The sequence below is a fragment of the Parasteatoda tepidariorum genome, chromosome 10 (genome assembly GCF_982258835.1).
Source record: "Parasteatoda tepidariorum strain Cologne lab strain chromosome 10, Ptep-v5.0, whole genome shotgun sequence".
NCBI classification, from domain to species: Eukaryota; Metazoa; Arthropoda; class Arachnida; order Araneae; family Theridiidae; genus Parasteatoda; species Parasteatoda tepidariorum.
The window spans coordinates 104,292,924-104,319,664 of NC_141764.1; the positions used below are offsets into that span (position 1 = coordinate 104,292,924).

Below are 26,741 nucleotides of genomic sequence, written 5' to 3' on the forward strand. Positions count from 1 at the left end.
ATATCGTTGAGGTTAAAAAAAAGGAAAATAATATTGAAAACTTTGAAATGAAAAAATCCACTTAAACCACGTCCGCACTATTCCGTGTGCCTACATTAGCCCAACGAAGACATTCTTTTTTTTTTTCGTGCATTACACTGATTAATTGACACTATAGAGATCAAAAGTTAATATTAAAAGAGGTACAACACTGTATCATTTATTGTACGTTATCACCTTCAGTTGAAATTCGTAAAATAAAATACGCTAATAAAAGTACTAAGTAAAGAGAGTAAAGAAAAGTTATTTTTGCCCCGTAAAAGTCTATATTCCCAGAGGGATCTACACACGGAAGTGTTATTGTGAATTTACGAGATCTCAAAGAGACTAATCAATAAAAAACGTTATTCTCTTTAGTCCCATGTCCACCTCTCTCCAACTAGATTATATCTCAGATTTTATTTTTAAACTTTAACCAAATGTTTTAATGGACCATAACAATAACAATGACTTATAATTAAAATAAACGCAATCAAAATACGTGCATTGATGTTTACTTATTTTGTAAGAAGTAAGAAAAAGATTTACAATAAAAAACAGTAATAAAATATTATTATAAAAGGGCAATTGAAAACAGTATTATGTTGGAGTTCTAAATAAAATTTGCATTATTTCGTTAAGACTTTCTCTTTAAACTGTTCAAATTTTAGAAAATTGATCTACCCGACATTTTCTTAAAAGTAAAAATACTTGAAATTTCCTTTTAGTTTTAAACTATTAACTAGGACTAATTTAAACCTTAATCAGTATCAGATGTTTTCGATAAAAAAAAAACCCAACGAGACAACAAAACAAAATCCTAGGAAGAAAACAGAATTGTCATCATTTTAAAACAAATGTAAAAAAAAAATATTTAAAAAAATGAATGTAAAAATATTTAAATTAAGTATTTTTAATATTTAATATTTATTAAATATTTTTTATTAAATTTTAATTAAATATTTTTTTATTTTAATCCAACTCTAAACTTTCTCTCTTTAAACTCTTTCTCTTGTCATAAATCTTTCCCTCACCTTTCAGCCTCACATAATTTGTGGACGGCCTCTTAATAATCCTGAAATCGGACTGATCTGGTTTTAAAATGTTCCATATGTAACAAATGAAATGCTCTTACTCTTTAGTCTCGATTTTAAAAAAATTGCATTCTTTGAAGAAAAACGAATTCGAAACAAAATATTCAAAGTTGATGAAACAAAAAAGGAACACCAACATATACTCGTTGTTATAGTATTCGATTCTCTTAATTGTTCGCAGAACCTGATCGCGGAACATTGGTTGGTAATCCTAAGGTGCTGGTTCGCCTCTGTGGTGTTGGCAAATTGACAGATGATATGCTTGCCCAGGAAGGACCCGTGCCTGGATGATGATAACTCGGTTTTCGAATTGCCTGGATTCTGCACATGATGAGGTCTGGAAGAGTGTCCAGCGTCTCCTGAATGGCTATGATGCGTTCCGTTGCACTCTGAAGACGATCCTCCAGAGAGAGTTGGCGCTGACTTAGGTCACTTACAACCTCATAAATGCTGTTGGAGGTCTAAAAAAGACAAAAATAAGCCTGAAATAATTTATGTACTCATGATTTTGACGATTATAATCCATAAATAGTACTGATACGTAAACAGTATATAATCACAACAGTAAACAGTCATACATAAACAGCACTAATACACATAATGAAATAGAGAACAGAACTACTGATGCACTTAATTAGTAGAATATCGATTATCAATAATAATACTTTCATTTTGTCGACACTGAAATTTCTCGTTACCTGTCAAGAAAACAGACATAGTTAAGCTTTCCTTTGTGAAAACATTTTATTTTGTTGGATTGGAAAAAATTAGTTTTAAGTTAAAACCCAATAAAAATTCAAAAGCAGTGCTGTGCTTTTATTTTCGAATACAACTCAGACGACAAGGGAACAAATTCCAACGACAAATATAAGAACAAATTCAGCATAACCGCGATAAATGGAACGAAACAGTCCAAAGAAGTCAATTCGGCTATCCATGACCTAACCGTAGTTTTCAACAGTTATGAAATGTATACTGACGCAACAAAAATTTTGCCTTTTAATTAATGATGTGAACGAAAGGGGAAAAGATGAGGAGAGTGGGAAAATCATGAAGCCTTGAGACGTCTACTTTATATACAAAGAGTTTAGTAGTTTCTAGACTAATCATCGTTCATGTTTGTCTTGAAACTGCTAGAAGATCTTTTTTTGTGCCATTAATTAAAAACTGAATGTTAAAGATTCATTTACTCACTTTTGCCATGTCTGATATGGTATTGGCGTTATCCATTAGTTTCCTCTGTTCCAACTTCACTTTTCGAAGCCTAAAATGAAGATATTTTCTATAAATATCAAACAAATTAACCAAACCTCATGAGGCATTCGCAGTTTAAAAGTGGTTATGAAAATTTTGTCTCATTTCAGATGATAAGAATAAAAAGGGTTGCTTGATTTTTATGGAGACGTTATGTGTTTTACACTGGAATTCAGGTGGGTTGTCACAGGCAATGAAGGCTGAACTTGAGACTATTTGTCGCGATAGGAATGTCGATATCTTCTCCCTAGTAGAGGCTAATGTCACTACCGAAACTTTGCAAAAACTTAAGTTTAAGGGATATAATCTATTTTGTCTGGAAAAGAGTAGACAAGTTGCAAGTGGAATCCTGGTGGGAATCAAGTCCACAATAACATCGAATTTTACTGTCTTAAAACAAATGGGAAACACGCAAGATAAGACTGAAATTGTTGAAATATATTGTTGGAAAAACGAAAATTATTTTAAAATTTATTCACTATATAGCCCACCAGGTAATAAACCAAATTTCGATGTTTTAAATATTTCAAAAAGGACAATCATTATGGGTGACTTTAACGCCCACACACTCTTAGTAGGGTATAGAGATGAGAATTTTGCTGGTAAAGAATTAGAGAGTTTTATAGACACTCATCGAATCGAACTTGTGTATCAAGGCTCTGATTGTCCTTCATATATGCACTATAATGGAACTTTATCAAACCCAGATGTAGTCTTAGAATCCTCTTATATTGCCCAATGGGTTCAAAGAGATGTACTGGAGGATCCGGATTTTGGACATCGAGTTATACTGACTACCCTCCAGGTACATCAAAATAAATACTTTAAGAAAGGAAATAAAGCTAGGCTTTCTTGGAATTTTAAAAAGGCAAATTGGCTGGAGTTCCGGAATATTTTGGAGAACAAGCTTAAAAAGGACGATATTTTTAAAGACAGAATTTCGCTGCATAAAGAAAATCAAAAAATTTGTAATTTAATCTTAGAGACAGCACATAAAACTATTCCACGTACAAAATTGGACAGGTACAGACCATTTTGGAATGAGAAACTTGAAAAAGAAACGAGATCAAGCAAGAACCCTTGCTGAAACAACAGGTACAGCGGAGGATATCGGCACTTGGAGAGCGATTTGGCGAGAGATTTGAAGTCGAAGATCAATGAATCGAAACAAAGTGCATGGAGTGATTTTACTACCACTATCGACTATAAAAAAGATGGTCAAAAACTTTATAAATTTATGTCAAATCTAACGAATAAGTACCAAGAGCGAAGAAAAGAACCAATTTTACTTGGTAGTAGACAAATGACAACCGATAAAAAGATTTCTGGAACAAAATTGAAAAATTACTTTACTAAATTTTATGCATTCAAACAAAAAAGAACTATAGAGATGAAAAGAAGTGAGGGAACTTTGAAGAGATTAATCAGCCGTATAAGTTCAGTTAGTGAAGATATTTTTTGCATGGAATTTTCTATTCGTGAAATGAATTACGCTATCTAGAGGCAAAAAGTCCGAGAAAGCCCTGACAACATTCATGCAGAATTTACTAAACATTTGGGTGCAGAGGCCTTAAATACCCTTTTGACATTTTTCAACTTTTCCTGGAATTCTCATGTTCCAGCTGCTTGGCGAAAATCTATTATTATCCCAATAGCTAAGAAAGGTAAACCGCTTTATTGTTCAGAGAGTTACAGACCAATATCACTAAACTCTATTATAGCCAAGATAACAGAGAGAATGGTTAACGAGAGACTGGTTTTCTACTTAAAACATCATGATCTTTTAACAGATACCCAGAGTGGGTTTCGAATACATCAGTCAACTAATCAACAAGTTATAAGACTATCACAAGCAATCAAGGGTAGTTTGGATCGAAGCGAGACTTCAACGGCAGTTATTGTCGACTTTAAAGCTGCATACGATCGCATTTGGAGGAATAAATTGCTTTATAAGTTAAAAATCCTTGGTGTCGATGACAAAATGTTCCAATGGATTAAAAATAATATTTCTCAAAGATTTTGTGCAGTTCGCTACGGAACGGAAATCTCTGGTTACAAACAAATTCATTGTGGTCTACAGCAGGGAGGTGTGACAAGTACAAGTCTTTTAAATGTCTACATCAATGACCTCCCAGATATAATCATAGAAATTCCAGATATAAAATTCCAAACTCCCCTAGATCCACTGCAGTGGCGGCGTTCCGTCTAGAGACTGGACATGACTGCCTTGCTAAACATCTATACAGAATTGGTATATATTTGGCATTCTATGTGCACTTTGTGCAACCAGAACTTTGAGCTGGACAAAGATCATTTGCTCAGTTGTTCTTCATTAAATGAAGAAGATTTATTCAGTCGATATTGGCGAGCTAGGGAGTTGATGCAATTGGTATCCAGCGACTGATTCTTGTTCATGTTTAAGTAGTTCACGTTTTGCAAGTATTTATTGTTCTTGTTATTATATTGTTCTTGTAATGTTCAATGGTTCAGTTTTTGCTTTATATGCTCCAATCTCATGCATCTTCGATGCATGGGGGCCAATGATGTAAAGTCAAGTGCTTTTGCAATGAAAAAAAAAAGAACTAAGATGACGATCAAAACAAGGAAACTAATTTTTATTCAGTTATTATTATAAGATCAAAAGATTAGGGTACATTAGGAAAAATATTAGAGTGTCGGGTCAAGGCACTTTACCTTCAAAAAAAAAATTTTTTTTTAACAATGTATAATATATGCATAATTAGAAAATCGAACAATGGCGCACACATCCTGCCTTATTAAGTTCGTTCCTGAATTCTTAAGTTTGTTTTTCTTTTCCTATTTAACTAATTTTTTTACAATAAATTTAATTTTCAAACATTGTAGCTCTTTTCACGATTAATTAAAATCATTGTAAATCAACGTTTCGTTCCTTTTTGAATGGTTCTGCTCGAAACAAGATAAGGTAAAAATAAATCATTCCCCGATCAAGTTCTTTTTGACCATCTAATTTTACATTAATTAAAGTTAAGGAAAACATAGAAGGAAAATTGATTATTTTTTTATCAAGTAATATATACGCAGGATACAAAAATGTAGTGAATTTGTTACAATAAATTAATTAGTTTAAATTTAAAAAAAAAAAATTATTTCTTTTTTGCATATGAGATGGGGGAGGGAAAGGATACCTCCTGATCTCAAGAACAGATTGAAGCTATACCACTGTTTTAAAAAGTACGAAACACAGTTTGAATAAATTCTTAAAAATGATATTTCCAGGAAAGGTTCCGCGCGTAAAAAGTTTTTTTTTTAAATTAAGTAAATCGTTCGCACCTCTTTATGAAAATAAGTTTTTTTTTCTGACGGTTCACATTTTAAGACTGTTAACTGCAATCTTGATCAAATTCTGGAGAATATGGTTTAATGATTCTTAAACTTTATTTATTTTGCCTTTTCCTTTTTCGGTAATTTTTCTTTTTAACAAATATTAAATTCGATACTACTTGATTTTGAAATAATTTTCAAACTAAAAATCGCTTTTTAAATTCGTTTTTTTTTCCAAATAAATTGACAGTTAGTTGGGGAGAGCTTTACCGAGATCGGTTAATGTTCCAACATTTGCTTTTTTAATATCGAAATTGCAATAGAGCAAGGATTGTCCTCACACCAGTCCTAAGCATGATTCTTTGATCGCGGTCAACAACTTATTGTGGCTCTAGTAGTGTGACGTTGACAATCAAATGATATTTAGAATCAAATCAAATAAGATATCACGAGAATTAAAAGTGATTAAAATATACTAAAGTGACAAATAGACGACTGTTTTTTTGATTGGGGTGAGTGGGAATTTCATACTGATAACAAAAGATTTCATACTGATAAATTTAGCAACACATTTAAAAAATGAAAAGCATTGTTCACTTATGAAACTTCTTTTTAAAATCGTGATTTCATGAATGCTTTAGTTTCTGTCATATTTACAGTTTAAATCTATCAAGAGATCTCAAGAAAATCGAAATTCTAAAAAATTATGTAATAACATAATATATAAAATGAAATAAGGCACCCAGGTTCTAATCAATGCATTAACGATTCGTCACTGATATGTTGACACAATTAAATAGTAAAATAGTTATAATCTCCTACTGGTCTGCAAAAAATTAAAGATTTTGCAAAACTTTTATTTTTTCTTATTAGTAAATTGAATCACTTGCTTAATGTTTACGCAGATCTGATGTTTCATCCATATTTTCTTATCCCTTTCTCTTTTTTCTTCCTTCAACAAGTGGGCGAAATGATTTGTCCAAGAAACGACATAGTCGACGAAGTGACCGAATCGACAAAATTACCCAGTAGACGAAATGAAATTTTGACCAAACGACCTCGTTGTCAAAATGACTCATTATGCTTCGCAATGCTCTCCCTAGCTCATATATGAGCTTTGCTTCATTATAATTTGAAGTGTTAAAAAAAGAAGCTGAAGTTGATACTAGGGCTGGACGATATAGAAATTTCTTAAATCGATATAATCAACCCTTTTATATCACGATATTAGGTTATATCGATTTAACAATCTAAACGACAAAACTAAGAAATAAATCCACAGTACCCCTTCCTTTATTCAAATGTATTGTTTTTTTCTTAACTCACTTACAGTCAACTCCTAGTTCACAGAAATTTTGACCAAGTTGTTCTGATTATGAATAATTTTTTGCAGATATTCAAAAGCTTATTTAAATACTACAATTTACTAATTTTATTCTGTAACTTTTCACTAAAGGTATTGGAGAATATTGTTTACCTTTTTCTTTTGCAAATACAAAATAAGAAATAACATAATATATGAATGAATTTTTAAAAGAAGTAATATTTTTAAATGTTTCACTATAAAATAAAACTGCAACATCGAAATCCTTTCAATTTTATTATTGTAAAAACACAATTAATAAAAATTGTGGCATTGACAAAATCTTCCAGAGCAGTGACTTCATTTCCCTCCAGCATTAGGTGTTTTTTTTGCTGGATAGTCTTTTAATAACTTGCACAATGGCAACTGGTTTTCTAAAAACCTTATGCACTATTTTGAGGTGCTCCACCAACGTGTGGGACATGCACTTGGCAGCTTTCTCACTTCTATCTGCAACAGTTCTTGAGCATTTTTAAAGTCTCTCGACATCTTCCAACTATGGGCAATAGTGTTTTGCAGCTTCTTCACCCTAACTACTGCTTTTTGCAGTAGTGAGTTTTGCAAAGCTCTATTCACACCTATATTTATGCTGTGTCCGAAGCAGGGCATATGTTGTATGTTTAATGCAGAAATCGCTTTCAAAATACACTGGTTATCATAAATTAAGGAAAAATCACAAAAATAGCGATAACTCTTTCAAAAGTAAGCCAAACCGTGCAAAATTTGCATATGTTGTCCACTAAGAGTAGCTGAGTAAAATTGCAATATGCAAATTAGTGGCGCTGCACTCGGCTTACGTCATCTGCCTGGAGCATAAAAGTCCAAGTTTGAGAGAAAGCACACAAATTTTACTGTGATTGCGACATTCAAAATCTGAGATAGCCAATTCGTAATAATGACCTCTAGGCATCATTTGCCTGAAGAACTACGATGGAGAGCCATCGGGAGACTAGAGGCAGGGCAGAGTCAATCAGAAGTGGCCAGATGGCTAAATGTGAGTCCATCTGTGGTTCATAGACTTTGGAGGCAATTTCAAACCACAGATTCGGCATCTAGGAGGTTCAGTCAAGGACGGCCAACTGTTACGACCAGTGCCGATGACCGATATTTGACATTAAGTGCACGCAGGAATAGAACCGCTACTCCGACACATCTTAGATCCTCTCTTGCTGCAGCCACCGGAAGGTTGGTGTCAACGTCAACTGTGCGCAGAAGGCTCCACGAAGGTGGTCTGTATGCGAGACGACCAGCCATTTGCGTGCCGCTCACATCACGCCATAGGAGAGACCGTTTGCAGTGGGCCCGACAACATGTCCACTGGACGTCAGATCAATGGAGGCCTGTTCTCTTTACGGATGAGTCCAGGTTTAGTCTAGAAAGTGACAGTAGACGTTATTTGATATGGAGAGAACCTGGGACCCGTTATCATCCATCAAACATCCGTGAAAGAGATGCATACGGAAGAGGCAGTGTCTGTGTTTGGGGAGGCATATCCTTAGGAGGGCGCACATACCTCCATGTCTTTCCAAGGGGAACCGTGAATGCTCAGGTTTATCGAGACAACATCCTTGATGCTTATGTGCGCCCATATGCTGGGGCAATTGGTGATTGCTTCCTGTTACAGGACGATAATGCAAGACCACACAGAGCTCGCATTGTTGATGATTATCTTCAACAGGAAACAATTACTCGCATGGAGTGGCCAGCTCGATCCCCGGACTTGAATCCTATCGAGCACGTTTGGGATGCTCTAGGGAGGCGTGTATCTGCCATCAATCCGCCCCCTCAGACCCTTGCCACGCTTGCAACTGCTTTACAAGAGCAATGGCTCTCACTTCCTATTGAACTGATAGACCGCATAATTGAAAGCATCACACATCGCTGTTTGTGCTGTATTGCTTCTAGAGGCAATCATATTCCATATTAAAGGTACTTTTTCTATTGCAAACCGATACTTCCAATTTGTTTATTTTATACATGTGCTAATTTCTATACTACTATTAATGTCTGATAATTTCTTTTTATGTTGTTTAATACCTTACTATGTGTTGTATATTGTGGGTAAGTTTCATAAAATTCCATGTGTAATTTCTTGAGTTATCGCGATTTTTGTGAATTTTCCTTAATTTATGATAACCAGTGTATTTGAGCCATTGTCTGTCGTACAACAGTTGATCTCTTATATGTTTATATCCCAATCTAATAATTGCTCTTTTAATACCTCATTTATATAGTCAGATGTATGATTTACATCAAAATGCGGACAACTGAGGCAAGGGGATTTTAAGTTCCAATATTTGTCTACATAGTGTGCTGTAATAGCAATACTATATAATATATATTCAAAATTTGAAATTCATATTTTTTTTCTAAGCAATGAATCAAACTATCTTACTTGATTTTATGAAGTGTATTACTATTTATAATTTGTAGTAAGTGGACAATTTTTAAAAGTATCAGGAATATAGTGCTGGAGAATTTTAAATGGTATTCAGACTTTTTATTATTTCCAAAGTAATTTTAATAATAATAATAAAGATTTTATTTAGTATTCAGCATCGCCAACGACGAAAAAAATGAAAAAAATATTTTTGAACAACCAGTATAATCAAAAACTGTAAATATTTTTAACTTCTACAACATGTTATAGCTTTGATAAAAAAGTTTGGGTGAATTTCAACAGAAATAGCATGTATTTTCACAAAAATATAAACATTTTTATTTTTTTTTTACTTATGTTCATTGCTATCTGTTTGTTTCAACTAAATGATTTTTTCTGAAAAAGGAGGGTGCAATTTTCTCTAGTTACCAAAACAGCAATTATGTGTTTGGGACACAGAATTTAAAATTTAATGAAGTGAACAGATTTAGTGATAGATTCACCCCCCCACTTCCCGGCAATGACAAAAAAGAAGTATACCAGTAATAAGATGCAATTTCCTTTTATTCCAAATTTAATTTTTTAGTAAAATACGTTTAAGGTAAGATTTTCCATATCAGCTCCAAAGTAATCGCTAAGCATCGGTGACTTCCGGCAGCAGCACGCAAGAAACTAAATAAAAACTACACCACAAAAAAAAGGCTAATTTGAAAGTTAAAACTCGTTAACTTCCCCTTTTAATATTTTTTTACAATGATTCCAAGTAAAACAAAACTGCAATTTCAGTTGACGCAAGAAAACAGGTACCGAACAATACGAAAATAGACCCGTAATGCACGTGCCTTAAAAAGATAAATCTCTAAACTTAATATTATGCACGCGAGAAACTACAAATAATAATAATAAATTAAAAAAAAAAAAAAAAAAAACATCACGATACACGTCTTATTCGAAAGGTGAAATCTTTTAACTGCGCATGCATTATGGGCCTATTTCCAAACAAAAAGATAAATCTCCCAACATTTATAAAAAACACGCGAGAAATTAACGAAAAAGAATAATAATAAATAAAAAGATCACAAAAAAAGGCAGTTAAGAAAGATAAAATTAGTAAATTTCCTAAACGTTTTTTTACAATTTATTCCAATTAAAACAAAACACCAATTTTATTTAGCGACTTCAGTTAGCGCGAGCAAACAGAAACCGAACGGGACCGAAAGAATTAATGTAACATACACGCTGAAAGAAACCCCGGTAAGATATTTAAAGATATTACGGAAAGAAACTCCTTAATGCATGTGCCTTAAAAAAGACAAATCTCTAAATTTTATACGAGTATTACACACGCGAGACACTGCAAAATGATAATAAACAAAAACATCACAGGAAGAGTTTAATTCGAAAGGTGAAACTCGTTAACTCCTTCCGGGCAAGTCACTAAATATTTTTTAACAATTTATTTTAAGTAAATCAAAACACCAATTTTATTTGGCGTTTTCAGTTAGTGCGAGCAAGCAGGTAGCGAACGATACAAAAATTACCCCGTAATTCATGTGCCATAAAAGATAAATCTCTCAATTATATAATAAATATTTTTAATAAGGATTTTATATATAATATTTGAGAAATATTAATTTTTTAACGCTATATTTGTAAGAAATTTTTTTAAATAGTTTGAAATGATTAGTTTAAAAACAAAATTCTCAATGCAAAAGAGAAAAAATATAACACCTATTTCAGAAATCAGGATATGTAAAATTGAAGATGGGAATTTTCCCTCCTGCACGAGCAAGATATCCTAAAATCGGAATTCTAAAGAGAAGACAATCACATTCACTTGGTGGCAAAAAATCCTCCGCAAATATCGATATAAACTTGAAATCTGAATGAGGAGATTCAACTGCACCGATCCCTGCTATATCGGAGTTTCTTTTTCAACTGCCAAATATCGATATAACCTAGTGAATTAGTTTTGAATGAAGAGATTCAATAGCCCATTCCGATTTAACTATACCAACCCCTGCACCAGATGTGATTTTGGCAAATAGCCAAAGAAGTTGAATGCACGTGTTACCGGGAGAATGAGTTGATAGTTGGCCTTGAATCTTTCCCTTATGCTACGGCAGATTGGACTCTGTTCTGTACATTCTCGCAATGATTAAACCGGTGTTTCACTGCATCGGAGAGAGCAACGGCGATTTAGCGTTTGCTCTCATGAATAAATCGATTTAGTAGAGTCGAAATGCTCACTCTGGAATTTTGTTGAAGATGAAATGGATAAATCGGTATTACGATGTTGGAGTTAAATCGATATATTGTCTTACATCGGTATAAAGCCCAGTCCTAGTTGATACATACTCCGGTCTCCGTTAAACGCTCCCCAAATAACTGTCGATGTATGAAAGAAAGAAAAAAAATTAAAAATACAATTTTCAGTTCTAAAGTTATTTCAGTATCCAATGATATCGGATTGAATGTTTCGTTGATTCATTAATTCAGTGACTTTGTTTATATCTTTCTTTACTTGCTATATCAAGAATCAACCAAAGTCGTTACTAAAATTGTCTTTATCATGCAAATCTATAAAAATATGGTGCAAAAATTAAATCTAAACAATCAAACTCAGAAATAAATATTTTTAAAATGCAACTTGAAATCCAAATGTACAAGGGTTTCATTTCTGCAACGTGATATACAAAAAAAATAGTAGGCAATTTAAATTTTTTTTAAATGCTTCTTCTCGGGCAATTGCAACATATGATACTGATTTCGCTTTAGACTAAGTTTTAAAAATTTCGACATACAAAAATGCATTAAATTACGAAGAAAAACAATTAACGCGCAACCTAACAAACACTAAAAATAGTTTCAAAATTACGCATGACGATGAAATGACCCTACCGAAGAAATGACTAGTCAATGATACATCGCTGTTAACGAGACGACCCTTTGTCGACGAAATGACTCTATCGACGAACTGACCAGTCATCGAAACGATCCTGTCGACGAAATGACTTGTCAGCGTAACAGCAGCCCTGTCGATAAAATGATCTGTAGACGAAACAACCCTGTCGACGAAATGACCTTGTCGATGAAAAGAACCAGTAGACGAAACGACCCTGTCGACGAAATATATATCGAATCGATAAAACGGCCTGTCGATGAAGTGATTATCGTCGAATCGAATGCGACCCGAAACAATATGTTAAAGCTATCTTTGGATCGATCACTGTGGTTTCAAAACACTTTGACAGTCTACCATAGAGCGTACCCAAACTCTCAAAGGACATATTTAATCATGAAGAACATCAAAAATATCACTTCAAATCAAATAACAAGTCAAGTATAACGCGAAAAAAAACTTTATAGTAAATGCACAGAAGGTTTTACTAAAATGTCGTCAACGGAATATTTCCAAAGAAAGAGAAGTTCGAGAAGCCATCAGAGTTAACCCTCCTCGAACAAAGGAAGACTTTCTAACCTTGAATAAGTTTTGTTCTAATAATCGGATTATCATGAACAAGAGCCACACTTCATAAGGGGTACTTTCAAATACGCTAATTAATGAGTGCTTATTGTTAAAGTTACGAAATCAAACACACTTTCTCCGAATAAACTAAAGTATTTTCTCTGAATCGATAATTTCGACCCTCTCGAGGATTCTTAACCTTCTGATTCTTGACCCTCAAAATAAAGGTGGGGGGGGGAGGCAAAATTTCGAAAACGACTACCTTCTTTTAAGCAAAGCTTGAAGAAACTGCAATGGTGGCAGCAAAAACTAAGATAAATGTATTTTTTTTTACATTTATGTTCACCACGAAATTTAATAATCCATTTCAATAACTCCAAATATTTGGTTAAAAAATCTTAAGTTTTGAAATTTCAATTTTAAAGTCAAAGATAACTTCATAATTACAATAGTGATGCTATGGTTTTCTTATTTTTGGAGGACCGCATTAACCTTGCTAAAATATTAAAACACAAATGTTTGTTATTACAATCAAAGTAATGATCAAGATCAAATGTAACACAGCACACTTGATGATAAAAAATTCTTTTGGCTAAACGAATGAAGATAGTTATAAGAGTCGCACTATTTCGAGTTTTCAAAAATAGGCATCCATTCTCAAGATTCGCCAAGTGTTAAAGAAATTGGTTTATTGATACAACATACATTTGCAGGTTTGTGTGCTCAATTAAGGCTTATAAACCTGTTCAATATCTCAGAAATATAGCGCCAACTTGGCATCTTTGTCTCAGCATCCTCGCCACCGTTTTGTTGTAACCCTAATCAGTTGAAAATTAGTTGTCGATCTTATAGCATGAGCGTGCTCGTAGCACCAATCATAATAAAAATCTTTAATACAGTCCATTTCATTTGTTAACAAACGAACCAGCGTAGAAATCAATTATTTAGTATCGAACATTAGTGATCCTTAACAACCGGAGATGGAAAAAAAAACTAAATAGATCGAAGCGTGCCGTCAAAGGTACCATAACAAAGCTAGAAACATACATTGACCAGACAAAGGAACATAACCATACTGAATTAGAGGTCAAGCTGAAGCGTGTGGAACAATTGTATAAAAAAGTTGATGAATTAAAGGAGCATTATTATGGGCTAAAAGACATAACTGACCCTGAGGTAACTGAAGTAGAAACGGACTTAAAAGGAACAGTAGACAGACTCGAAGCTCTGGAGGTAAGAATTAAAGATATTCTTAACTCTTTGATAATTAAACCTTCAATAATTAATTGTGAAAATGAAATATCTCAGGCTGATTCGAAAACAAAACTAGAAATTAAACTACCCGAGATACCACTACCGGTATTTCATGGTAAATTTGACGAATGGCCCAATTTTAAATCGCAATTTGATAACATTATAACTAAAAACAATGATTTAAATGACTCTCAAAAACTGCATTATTTGAAAGCGTCATTGCTGGGCGACGCTAAACGTCTGGAAACTGTTGACGATTCTTTTGAATCACTTTTAAAAGCATTAGAAAATAGATTTGAGAATAAACGTCTCCTGACTGAGACTTACATAAATCAAATTTTGGAAATTGAAAAACTTACAAATGAATCAGCTGGAGATATTAGAAACATGGTTGATATTTTAAAGAAAAATATCAGAGCTTTGAAGCTTCTAAATTTTGATCGTAATCATTTCTCTGACATACTTTTGCTTAACATCATTTTGAAAAAGGTAGATCGAGAAACTAGAAAACAATATGAACAAACGATCGCATCAAATGAAATACCAGAACTGGATAACTTTTTAGAATTTTTAGAAAAAAGAAGCCAAATTCTTGATAGCATTAGTCGAACAGCTTCTTCTTCAATTTATAAACATAAGCAAGCTGTTAATAAGAGTAAATCTTTCCTGAATTCGAATAATAATCCTAACTCTTGTGTAATCTGTAAATTACCACACATGATTTATAAGTGCAATACTTTTCAAAATATGAAGGTTTCGGATAGATTTAATGAAATAAAACGATTAAATTTGTGTATTAATTGCTTAAAGAATAATCACAAAGTTAAAGACTGTAAATCGAATAATTCTTGCTTCGTTTGCAAAAAACGCCATAATACATTACTGCATATTTATGAGATTTCGTCCCCGCCTCTTACCTCCTCAGTTTCTACGATGCCAGGCGCCGATCAAACAACTGTCTCGCAAGTGCATGATTCATTCCCACAAGAACATTCGAACACTTTTTCTAATTATTTAGTATCAAAACAGAAACAAAATATTCTCTTGCCTACTGCAGTTGTTTATATTAGAAATGAATTGGGAGACTATTATCCATGCAGAGCGATTTTGGATTCCGCTTCTCATCTTTCTTTCTGTAAACAAAATTTAGCTAATAACTTAATGTTGAAAAAGGAAAAAATAAATGCTTCTGTTTCGGGATTGAGCGATATTTCGGTAAATATCAAACAAAAGGTAACCACTACAATTAAAAACAATAGTGGAAGTTTTTCAACATCTTTAGAATTTTTAATTGTTCCTTCGATTACTAATTTGACGATAATTAATCCGGTTGAAGTATCTAATATAAAGATTTCATCGGACATTAATTTGGCTGATCCAGAGTTTAACACACAAAAAGAAGTAGAATTAATTATAGGTTGCGAGCTCTTTTTTGAAATTTTAAAGCCAAATCAGCTTCGATCGCCATGTAGTAATTGGTTGTTTCAAGAAACTGTTTTTGGTTACATAGTCGTAGGGAGCTCCGATAATAGTACAAATAGAGCATATTGTGGATTAACGCTTAGTTCAGATATAAATTCGGAAAGCCTTGATAAACAGCTACAAGCATTTTGGAATATAGAAACTGTTGAGGAGCCCTCTGTTGAACATAGTGTCGAATTTGAGTTATGCGAAACTCAATATAAAAATACTCATTATCGAAATCATGAAGGGCATTACATAGTACAGTTGCCTTTGAAAGAGGATCCCGCTTCGCTCGGTGATTCTAAAGCCGTTGCCGAAATGCGTTTAAATCAGTTATGGAAAAAACTCTCAAAAGATGAGGAGTTGCAATCACTTTACAAATCATTCTTAATGGAATATGCTAACTTGCAGCATATGCAATTAGTTGTAGAACCTCTTGATAAAACAACTTCGTATTTTTTACCTCATCATGGTGTACTTCGCCCAGATAGTAAAACCACTAAGTTGAGGGTGGTATTTAACGCTTCCTCCAAAACGACATCCGGTCTTTCTTTAAATGATATTTTGTACAAGGGTGGTACTATACAACAAGATTTATTTTCAATACTTTTGCGATTCAGGCAACATGCATATGTGTTCACTACTGACATTTCTAAAATGTTTAGGCAAATTTTGATTCACCCTGATCATCGAAATTTACAGTTGATATTATGGAAGAATAGCGTGAATGACCCAGTTCAAACCTTCAAACTTAACACTGTTACATACGGAACTTCTTGTGCACCCTACTTAGCAACCAGAACTATTAAACAACTAGCCATTGATGAGGGTGATAGTTTTCCCTTAGCCGCTGCTGTAATAATTAGAGACACTTATATGGATGACATTTTGTCAGGTAGTTCAGACTTTCAAGAATTTCAATTACTACAAGAACAGTTAGTAGAGCTGTTTAAAAAGGCGGGTATGAGCTTACACAAGTGGTGCACTAACACTTCAAAAATTCCTAAGTCCATACCATTAGAAGACCAAGCCTATGATTTCTCTTGTGAGCCACCTAATACCATTAAATCCCTTGGGGTTATCTGGAACCCAAATTTAGATTATTTTACTTTCAAGGTTGATGTAAATATGCATGACTCATACACCAAACGAAAGGTCTTATCCACCATCTCACGCTTGTTCGACCCCCTTGGATTCCTTGGTCCCATACTAACCAAGGCTAAATTGTTTCTCCAGAAACTCTGGATACTCAGATTGGAATGGGATGAACCGCTTCCAGATTCAATGGCTAAGGACTGGCCGTGTTTTGTTTCTACTCTACCTGTCATTGAAAACATGCAAATTCCTCGTCACGTGGGGGAGAAGAGGGGAATCCTGATTCACGGCTTCTCTGATGCATCAGCCGTTGCGAATGGAGCAGTTCTGTACATGCAATCAATTTCGGGAGAAACATCATATACGAGACTTTTGTGCAGCAAGTCCCGCGTTTCACCAGTAAAGCCTATCACGATCCCTCGCTTAGAATTGTGTGCCAGTGTTTTATTGGCACAGCTTTTGAACAAGGTTCTGAAGTCTCTAACCTTGCCCATTCAACAAATAATGTTGTGGACAGATTCTACAATTGTGTTGGCATGGCTTCAACGGTCACCTGATCAACTCAAGACTTTTATCAGCAATCGAGTTAAAGTAATACAAGAACTCACTAAGAACTGTCATTGGAATCACGTTGCATCTGATAAAAATCCTGCAGATGTCCTCTCTCGTGGTCTGAATGCTTCGGAAATTTCCTCCTATGAACTCTGGTGGTTCGGACCAGATTTTTTGAAAGAAGAACTGAATATTGTTCCAATAGAATTTGAAAAACTCTCTTCGGACAGTGAATTTTTACAGGAACTCAAACCCCCTGCCAAAATACTTTTAACTTCTTATAAACTGGACTTAATTGACAATATTTTAAATCGTAGCAATAATTATACTAAAATTTTGAATGTTTTAAGTTATGCTTTCAGATTCATATTCAACTGTAGAAATCCAAGTAGCAAAAGATTTGGTAAGTTATCCTCTAATGAACTAAAGGACACGGAATCCTTTTTAGTTAGAAATGTACAAGCATCTGCTTTTAAGGAGGAAATAGAGGCCATTTCCAAGGGCAAGGCTTTTTCAGGTAAGAGTAAACTTAACTCTTTAAATCCTTTCCTTGATGGTCATCAAATTGTCCGAGTCGGTGGTCGTTTGCATAATGCTGCTCTGGATTATTCTCAAAAGCATCCAGCTATACTTCCTGCAGACCATCCTTTCACTAAATTGTTAATGACTCATTTGCATATCAAAAATCTCCATTTAGGACCTCAAGCGTTGTTATATTGCACTAGAGAATGGTTTTGGCCACTTCGTGGTCGATCGATAGCTAGGAAAATTGTACATAAATGCATAGTTTGTTTTAAACATAAACCCCTTGTTTCAAATCAACTTATGGGAACCTTGCCTCGAGAAAGAGTAAACCCTAATTATCCTTTTTTGCATTCTGGTGTTGATTATTGCGGCCCTTTCCAAATTAAATATAAACACCAGAGAAAAGGGAATTTCCAACGGATTTATGTTGCAATATTTGTGTGTTTAGCCTCGAAGGCGATTCACTTAGAAGTTGTTTCCGATTTAACAACCGATGCTTTTCTTGCTACTTTAAAGCGTTTTGTAGCTAGGCGTGGCAAATGTGCTACGATATCATCTGATAATGCAAAAAACTTTGTTGGGGCTAGTAGGGAATTGCAGCGATTGCAGAATTTAACTAGATTTCCTGACGATAAACTAGCATCCTATTAGGCATCTGAAGGGATAGTTTGGAATTTTATTCCTCCCAGAGCTCCAAATTTCGGGGGCCTCTGGGAGGCAGGGGTCAAATCCTTTAAGTTTTACTTAAAACGAGCTACAGGAAATCTAAAATTAACATTTGAGGAATTCCTTACAATAACAGCACAAGTCGAAGGAATCCTAAATTCTCGGCCATTAACACCTTTGTCAGATGATATTGATGACCTGGATGTTCTGACACCAGGGCATTTTTTGGTTGGAAGATCTATAACTGCCATAGCTGAACCAAGTTTGTTGGATAAATCGAAACCCGATTTTCTCGATGGCTAAGGTTGACAAAAATTGTTCAATACATTTGGACTAAGTGGTCTCGCGACTATTTGAACAATTTGCAACAAAGAACAAAATGGAAGGTAGAGAAAACAAACATAATTTTAAATGCGATGGTTTTAATAAAGGAGGATAATCTTCCTGTAAATCAGTGGAGCTTAGGACGAATTTTAAAACTATTTCCTGGAACGGATGGAAAGGTTAGAGTAGCGGAGATTAAAACGAGCAAGGGAATTGTTAAACGTAGCATTAATAAATTGTGTATTTTGCCATTGGACAATTAAAAAAGATGTGTGTTAATTTTCTCATTATGTGTACCTACAGCATTTATTCAATCTTTGTAAATTTTATATTGGAATATGTTTATGTACCATTGTTATGCTAATTTGTATGTTTATTGAATATAATTCAACGGCGGGTGGATGTTCAATATCTCAGAAATATAGCGCCAACTTGGCATCTTTGTCTCAGCATCCTCGCCACCGTTTTGTTGTAACCCTAATCAGTTGAAAATTAGTTGTTGATCTTATAGCATGAGCGTGCTCGTAGCACCAATCATAATAAAAATCTTTAATACAGTCCATTTCATTTGTTAACAAACGAACCAGCGTAGAAATCAATTATTTAGTATCGAACAAAACCTTTGACAGATAGCGCAATACAGAGAAGGGCATCACAAAGAATACATTCAGGGTTGCGGAGGGATTAGAACCCGCCACCTCATCATCATTTTGACATCTTCATTTTTCTTTAATTTAATGAAGTTTCTTGATATTATTCATTTAGTAACACAGTATGTTAAAATAAAATACTTAACGCGATATTAAAATAAGTTTTATGAAAGATAATAATATATCATTAGTAATAAAAAATTTCTAATAAAATCAACGAAGTGCAATTTTCACTTATTTACTATGGACAGCTGCTCCGAAAACATTTTTTAAGAGTGTTAAATAATTTCATCCACAATTGAAATTTCAAAATTTGATTATAAGACAATGGAGTGCCTCCTTTTCCCTGAAATCAAAGTTAAATAATTACAAGATTTCGAACAAGTCTCCGCTCTAATCGACATTTTTTGAAAATGTATTTTTTTTAATCATCGATCCAAAATTTACTCTAGATATATTTTAGGGTATACTTCAGTTGATAAAGTTCATATTTTCCATCTTTTATTCATTTCTTCTTTTACTTATAATGACTCATGTTCTATGAATGATAAAAGGAGTTTTTCACAGCTTTTTCTGCCCCACTCAACAAAATTACGGAATACGTTTATTTTCTAATAAGTTTATTTTAAATAAGTTTAATTGTTTATAGCTGTGTCAAGCAATGAAATGTTTCGTCAAATCAGATTTCAATTCATGGGTTAAGAAAATCATTGACATGGTTCAATTGAAGCATCTATGAAACATTCGTCTCATTACAGCGAAATATAGAACAATTTATATTTATAGTACCTACAAAAAAAGTATATTAAAGCTACTTGCTGAATATACTAATTACGGCTATGAAAGAATTTGAATGTCTTAATATACCTTATTTTAGTATTAAGAAAAACTAAAGTATTTAATAAATTTAGAAAAAAAAAAAAATTTTTTTTTGAGATAATAATTCTAAAAATATCACGGTTTTGGAATCTTTTTACAATTTTTCAGAATTTTCTTGCTATAACAATATCTTTCGAAATGTGCTCAAGTTGAGAAATAGTTTTAAAATTTTTTTTAGCTAATTTCTTCAACGTAATTTTAGTTTGAACGTAAAATCATTAAATAAAATCGTAGCTTCGGAATTTTTTGTCCAATTAAAAAATAAACCAACCTCTTGTATTTTTTCGCGTTGCTCATACATGCATTTATTTTAACTACTGAAATAAATATGAAACAATAAAAAACAATCAATAATTTATCTTAATTTTTTCGAAAAAAAATATGCTTAGTAAAAAGACTGTAAAAGCTGTTTTACTAGCTAAATTTTTTAAGCATTTTAACAAGGTTTCATTTTTTGTTAGCTGGCAATAATTCTAAGCTTTGTTTTATTAAGAACTTGACAATAATTTGAAAACAAATATTTAACTTAAAATAATGTTTTTTTTATATAATTGAAAAAAAATCTACGTGGTTGCGTGCGAAAAATAAGATTTTGAAAAATGTAAAAATATAATTATATGGTTGGTAAAATAGTTCTACGAAACTCACGCGCCCAGGTGATTTGAAATTTTATTTTAAGATTTAGAAGTTTAAGACGATATATAAGGTGTTGAAAAATTTTAAGACATTTCAAAATATTCACTACGCATTACGTAATTCTATTCTCTATGTATTGATGTGAAATATCTAAATACCAAATACCATTTCAGATAATCAACGTTGATATTTCAATTTTATTCAAGAAAATATAACAATGCCTTTTATAAAATTTATATCTTTATTTAAGTTGTTATTGATTAATTATAAAATATATATTGAAAAGTAATTTATAAGTATGTTATTCCAAATCTATGCAATACGTATGTATATTATTGAAATTGAATCAATTATCGAATGAATCTAGCATGAAACAAAATAAAAAAAAAGATGATCTATAACCACATTTTATCAGAAATATGCTTTTATAAAATTCCACATTCGTGTAATATAATGTTTCTTTTTCCCAAAGCTCTTTACTAAATTACGTATAGATTTTTAGACGATTCAAAAACAAGCATCGTATTTCATAATTAAAAAAGAAAAACATTAGCAATCAGCGAAAAAATAGGAATGAACTTTACACACGCTACGCTTGCGTGAGTTCTTCATATGTTAACCACATTTACGCATTGATCGCCCGATTTAAATATTTCTTCAATGTCGCCAAATTATTTTTCGAAAAATAATTTATTTTAATTTTTCTCTGAATCTTCTAAAAAAAAAACAACTGAAACTTTAGATTTCTTCTCAATAAACAGATACGTATATTAAACTGTCTAAAAATTTACGTCTCCTAATTCAAAATTTTTCTTGCACCATTAAATTATATAATAAATAGTAATTAAAAACTATTGTTTGCATTAAATTATCTTTGGGTAAACAAGTTTCATGAATGGGTGTACGTTTTTTTAAAAATTGCACAATTATTTAAAAGATCTGACATTAAATACAAAAAGTGAAATAAATATTAAGGAGTCCAAACTTTCATCCGCTCTCTTGACTAAACTATGAGACGGACTAATTTTCATCCACTCTCTTGCTACAAATTCCATTTCTTTTTCTTTTTTTTTTTTAAAGGAAAATGGTGTTTGTTCAAAAAAAAAGGTTTTTGTATCTGATTTGATCATGATACAAAATGTAAACAATTTTATAAGTCCGATTACATTTCTGGAACACTGTAGAAAAGTGTTTTTTGTTTTTTTGTTTTTATTATTTTTGTTATACATTGAGGTTTGAGGCTTCGGAGATGGTAGGTACTTTAGTTACGTCACACTAGAGCTGCTAAATGAGCTTGGCGACGGTCTGGGAAACATCCTCGAGAATGATCCGAAGACATGCCATCACAATTTTGATCCTCTGCAGAGGGGATGGCTCCCCTGCTTTGGTACCCCAATGACCTGTGTGTGAAGTCGGGGGTTTGTATCTTAAAATCTATTGTTATTTTCAAAGGATAGAAGAAATCCAGGAAACACTCGAAATCAAATCATTTTGGAACAAACCAATCTAAGTGTATATTACAATAATGTAGATAAGTGAAGAAAAGAGATTGAAGAATTCGAAGCAAAGGGTCAGTTTGGCGACATATTTGAATAAAATACCTCGATCTAAGGATCAATAAATTCAACGCGCTGAGAGGTTCATTATGTATTGATTTACCAAAAGAAATTAAAGACAAAAAGGCTGTCATAAATGCTAAAAAGGAAAAATAAAAAATATTTTATGTGATCAGTTTCGTATGCTCTAAATTTAGTGAAACAATAAGATGAACAAGGAGTTCACAAATAAAAAGCATTTGAAAAGGAGCTTAATTTTCAAGGTATTGAATTTCCAGTAAAGATTGTAAAGTTGAATTAGGTATATTTACATAGGTATACACATATTTATTTACATAAAACGAAAAGACTGAAAATAAGGTATAATATATTTATGTATTACGACATTCTATTGCAACTTTTGATTTCCAGGATCTTTTCAGTAGCATTCCCCTTTCTAAACTCAACGATGTCCTTTTGAATTATTACTATGATTTTAAAAATATTCTTTGTTGCGATTTTGATTATTGTGAAATTCTGATTAATTTTTGTCTTTTTAATAATAATCTTTACAATGGAGAGGATATTTTTCTTCAAATTGATGGAATACCACAAGGATCTAATTATTCATCTCTCTTAGCTAACTTATTTTTGCATTATTATGAAAAAAATTATACTCTTAGTATTAAATTTGTTTTTAGATATTTTGATGACTTAATTACCTTTAATTTTCAAGATTATACTATTTTATTAAATGATATTTACCCTGAGGAATTAATCTTGCTTCGTAATCATGATGATAATATTAATTTCAATTTTTTGAATTTGGGTATTATCAAAGTTGAAAATATCTGCTTTGTTGATTTGTACGATTAAAGAAATGATTTTAATTTTAATATTAATAAACTAATTACTTGGAATTCTGTTTCTAAAAGCATCTATTTAAATGCCACTTTTAATTAAATGAACAGAATTAAAAGAATATGTAGTAATATTTATTAATCCAAAAAACAAATCGATAAACTCTTTCTAAATTTGATAAAAAAAAAACAATGGATACCCAACTAAAGTAATAAAATTTTATATAAAATCATTGAAATAATCGTATATTTTTGTGGATATATTTACTAAGCATTTTCTTTGTTAATTCATATAATTTTCCCATGTGCAAATCCATTTCGGGTAAATCCGTTGCCAGAATTATTTACTAAATATTTTCCTTGTTAATTTGTATAATTTTTCCATGTGCAAATCCATTTCGGGCAAATCCGTGGTCAAAATTATTTACTAAAAAAATTCCTTCACCAAAAAATTTCCTTTGTTAATTTATATAATTTTTCCATGTACAAATCCATTGCGGGCAAATCCGTGGGTAAAATTACTTACTAAAAATTTCTTTATTAATTTATAAAATTTTTCCATGTGCAAATCCATTTCGAGCAAATCCGTGTTAAAATTATCTACTAATTTTTTTCTTTGATAATTTATATAATTTTTCCATGTGCAAATCCATTTCGGGCAAATCCGTGGTTAAAATTATTTGCAAAACAGGCAATTTAAGTTTCTCTTTTCTCTTTTATATTTTTTCTTAAATATTTATTTTCTAAAATTATTTATGGTCAACATTTTAAATCATCCAGTATAATATTACTTTGCGCACATCCATTTCGGGCCCATCCTTGGTAACTAAAATATCAATGCACAGCATAACAAATCACTTCAGCAATGCAGTAAGAACGCCACTTTAAATTCCTCTAGTTACACTCAATTTGCGCTTTTTGTTTTCATATTTTGTAATCTGGCAATCTTGTTGCGAAAATATTTTTAAATCATTCTTGAAAAATTTCCCGTTCATGTAACTACATCTGATTTCGCTACTCGTTCTATAGATTTTGTTTTATACTGTTTTTTCTTTTTCTTTTATTTTATTTTCTGTTTTTACGTGTTATTTTTACTTATTGTGTTCTATTTTATTTGTTGTAATTTTTGTAAAACATTTTTTTGAGTACTCCTCACACTATTGTATTAATATATTTTACTTTGGCTATATTGATGCAATATCAGAAAGCACTCTTTTTTGAGGATATAATCGTGTGAGCTGATGAAAAGATTATATCTTTTATTTTCCGGTTTTTTCAAAAAATTTCATCATTTTTTTTTAAATCAGTTGTTTGATATTTCTTTTTAATTATTATTTCCCTCCCCCCTTTTTCATATGTCTATAATTGTCCTTTGTTTTATCTTGATCCATTACATTATGACCACCCTCCATCTATAACAATGGGCTCGCCCAGGTTTTCATGGTTTTTCGCCCAGGAACAATATTTTCATGGGGCACATTAAGACCCATAATCCTCATAGAACAATCCCTGACGTCTGTAAGCTACTTGAGCATAGTTGCAGGCCAGGTTCACCCATTCATGGCAACAGTTTTTCCTGCGGGGGATGGTGTTTACCAACAGGATAATGCACCATGTCATAAGGGTAGAATCATCGAGGAACATTCTAGTGACTTTCAAGTCATGTCTTGGCCCCCAAATTCACCTGACCTTAATCCAGTAGAGCATTTATGGTCCTACTTGGAAAATCAAATTTGTACTGCCACGCTACCCCCTCGCAATGTGAGGGAATTGCAGGAGCAGTTGGTGAGTACTTGGTACCAGATACCTCAGACTACCTATCAGCACCTTGTGGAATCAATGCCACGGCGGGTGCTAGCAGTTTTGAGGGCTAAAGGTGGTCTTACATGTTATTAGCAGGGTGGTCATAATGTAATGGATCTTCGGTGTATATGTCAAGTTATAGAATAACTTGAAATTGATTGATTAACATGTCAATTTGCTTTACATAACAAAATAGAAAGGGAAACAATCATTACTGTTTGACCAAAATATTTGTCAAAATTAACAAAAAACCAATTAACTGATCATAATGGAAAAATATATCCATGAGAAAGGTGTTTAATACTTTTTCACTTAGAGAAAGAACTTCAAACTCATGAATTGGATTGTAAGAAAAATAAGGTTGCGAAAAAAGTAATATCTAAAAGTTATTCTATAAAGCTCAAAAATTACTAGAAATCACTGCGAACACCTTTTACTACGTCTGCAGATTTTGAATGTTTAACGAAGAAGATAGATATCCGTCAACCCAATAGAAATATATCCTAGCTATAAAAATAACAAAGGCGCGAACGTATCAGTTTCTCTGTTTATATCAAATATAAAAATGAAGACCACCTATTAGGCATAGATGCCCAATACAACCAAAGTATTTTACATTGAGGTCTGAGGCTTCAGAGATGGTAGGTAGTTATTTTATTTACGTCGCGCAAGAGCTGCAAAGTGGGCTATTGGTGACGGTCTAGGAAACATCTCCGAGGATGACCCGAAGACATGTCATCACAATTTTGATCCTCTGCAGAGGGGACCTGCTTTGGTAGCCCAATGACCTGTAAGCGAAGTTGAGCACTATACGGCAGAACTGTTTAACGAGGACCGATACCGCGTAAACTCGGTCTCAACGTAGGCTGATCAAAGTAGTCACCCACCCGCTTACTGACCACAGCCAGTGATGCTTGACTTCGGTGTTCTATTAGAAACAGTGTCTTTACGACCACTCCACTGCGGGACCCTTCAGAGATGGAGAAAATTTTTAATATGAAACACCCAAACAAAAAATGACTTCTGAAAAACATTTTCAAAGAACAACATTTTAAATAATATGTCATATAAGCTAATTAAGTATAAAAAAAAAGATCTATCCCCATATTCAGTTGAGAAAAATAAGGAAAAGTCAAGACGACCATTTAATCGATCTATCAAAATGTGAATCAAACTAAAGAGGTCACATAGTTAATCTAATTTAATGTACCAAAAAATTGCCTTTATTTCAGTTTATTCATGATTTATCTGGATATGATACTTATTCAAGAAAGGGCTGGGTGGTGATAATGATAAAAAAATGCATTTATTAAAGGCAAAAATGAGAAGAAAAAAAAAAGGCAAGGAATAAAAATGCCGAGCAACATCGATAATTAATCCAAAAATGTGAAAGAATTCAGAGCTCAGGGTAAATAAGTCACCAAAAAAAAGGCATTTATGATGTTATAGATTCGTGACTGTAACTCGATTAGCCAGGAAAAAAGAATTTTGCAACAAAATGAATAGAATTTGATATATCGAACAGGGAAAGCTTTCGTCATTTTAAATTGAATTGAGTATTCAGATTTGTATGTAAAAACTGATATTACGGAACACTTTAGGATTGTCTGTATAACG

The 26,741-nt window shown here is 32.7% G+C and overlaps 1 protein-coding gene across 2 annotated transcripts in view; it reads right to left on the minus strand.

Annotated features, from left to right (window-relative positions):
- Window positions 1–1,155: 1,155 nt before the first annotated feature.
- The window catches only part of LOC107446561 (small conductance calcium-activated potassium channel protein), a 60,171-nt gene continuing 34,585 nt past the window's right edge, over window positions 1,156–26,741 (minus strand). For both annotated transcript variants that reach the window (XM_043049274.3, XM_016061243.4), the window contains 2 exons: window positions 2,307–2,376; window positions 1,156–1,573 (listed from right to left, as the gene is read on the minus strand). In XM_043049274.3, coding sequence (XP_042905208.1) covers window positions 1,280–1,573; window positions 2,307–2,376 — 364 coding nt within the window. In that variant the 3' untranslated portion in view covers window positions 1,156–1,279. The remainder of the gene's footprint in view (window positions 1,574–2,306; window positions 2,377–26,741) is intronic.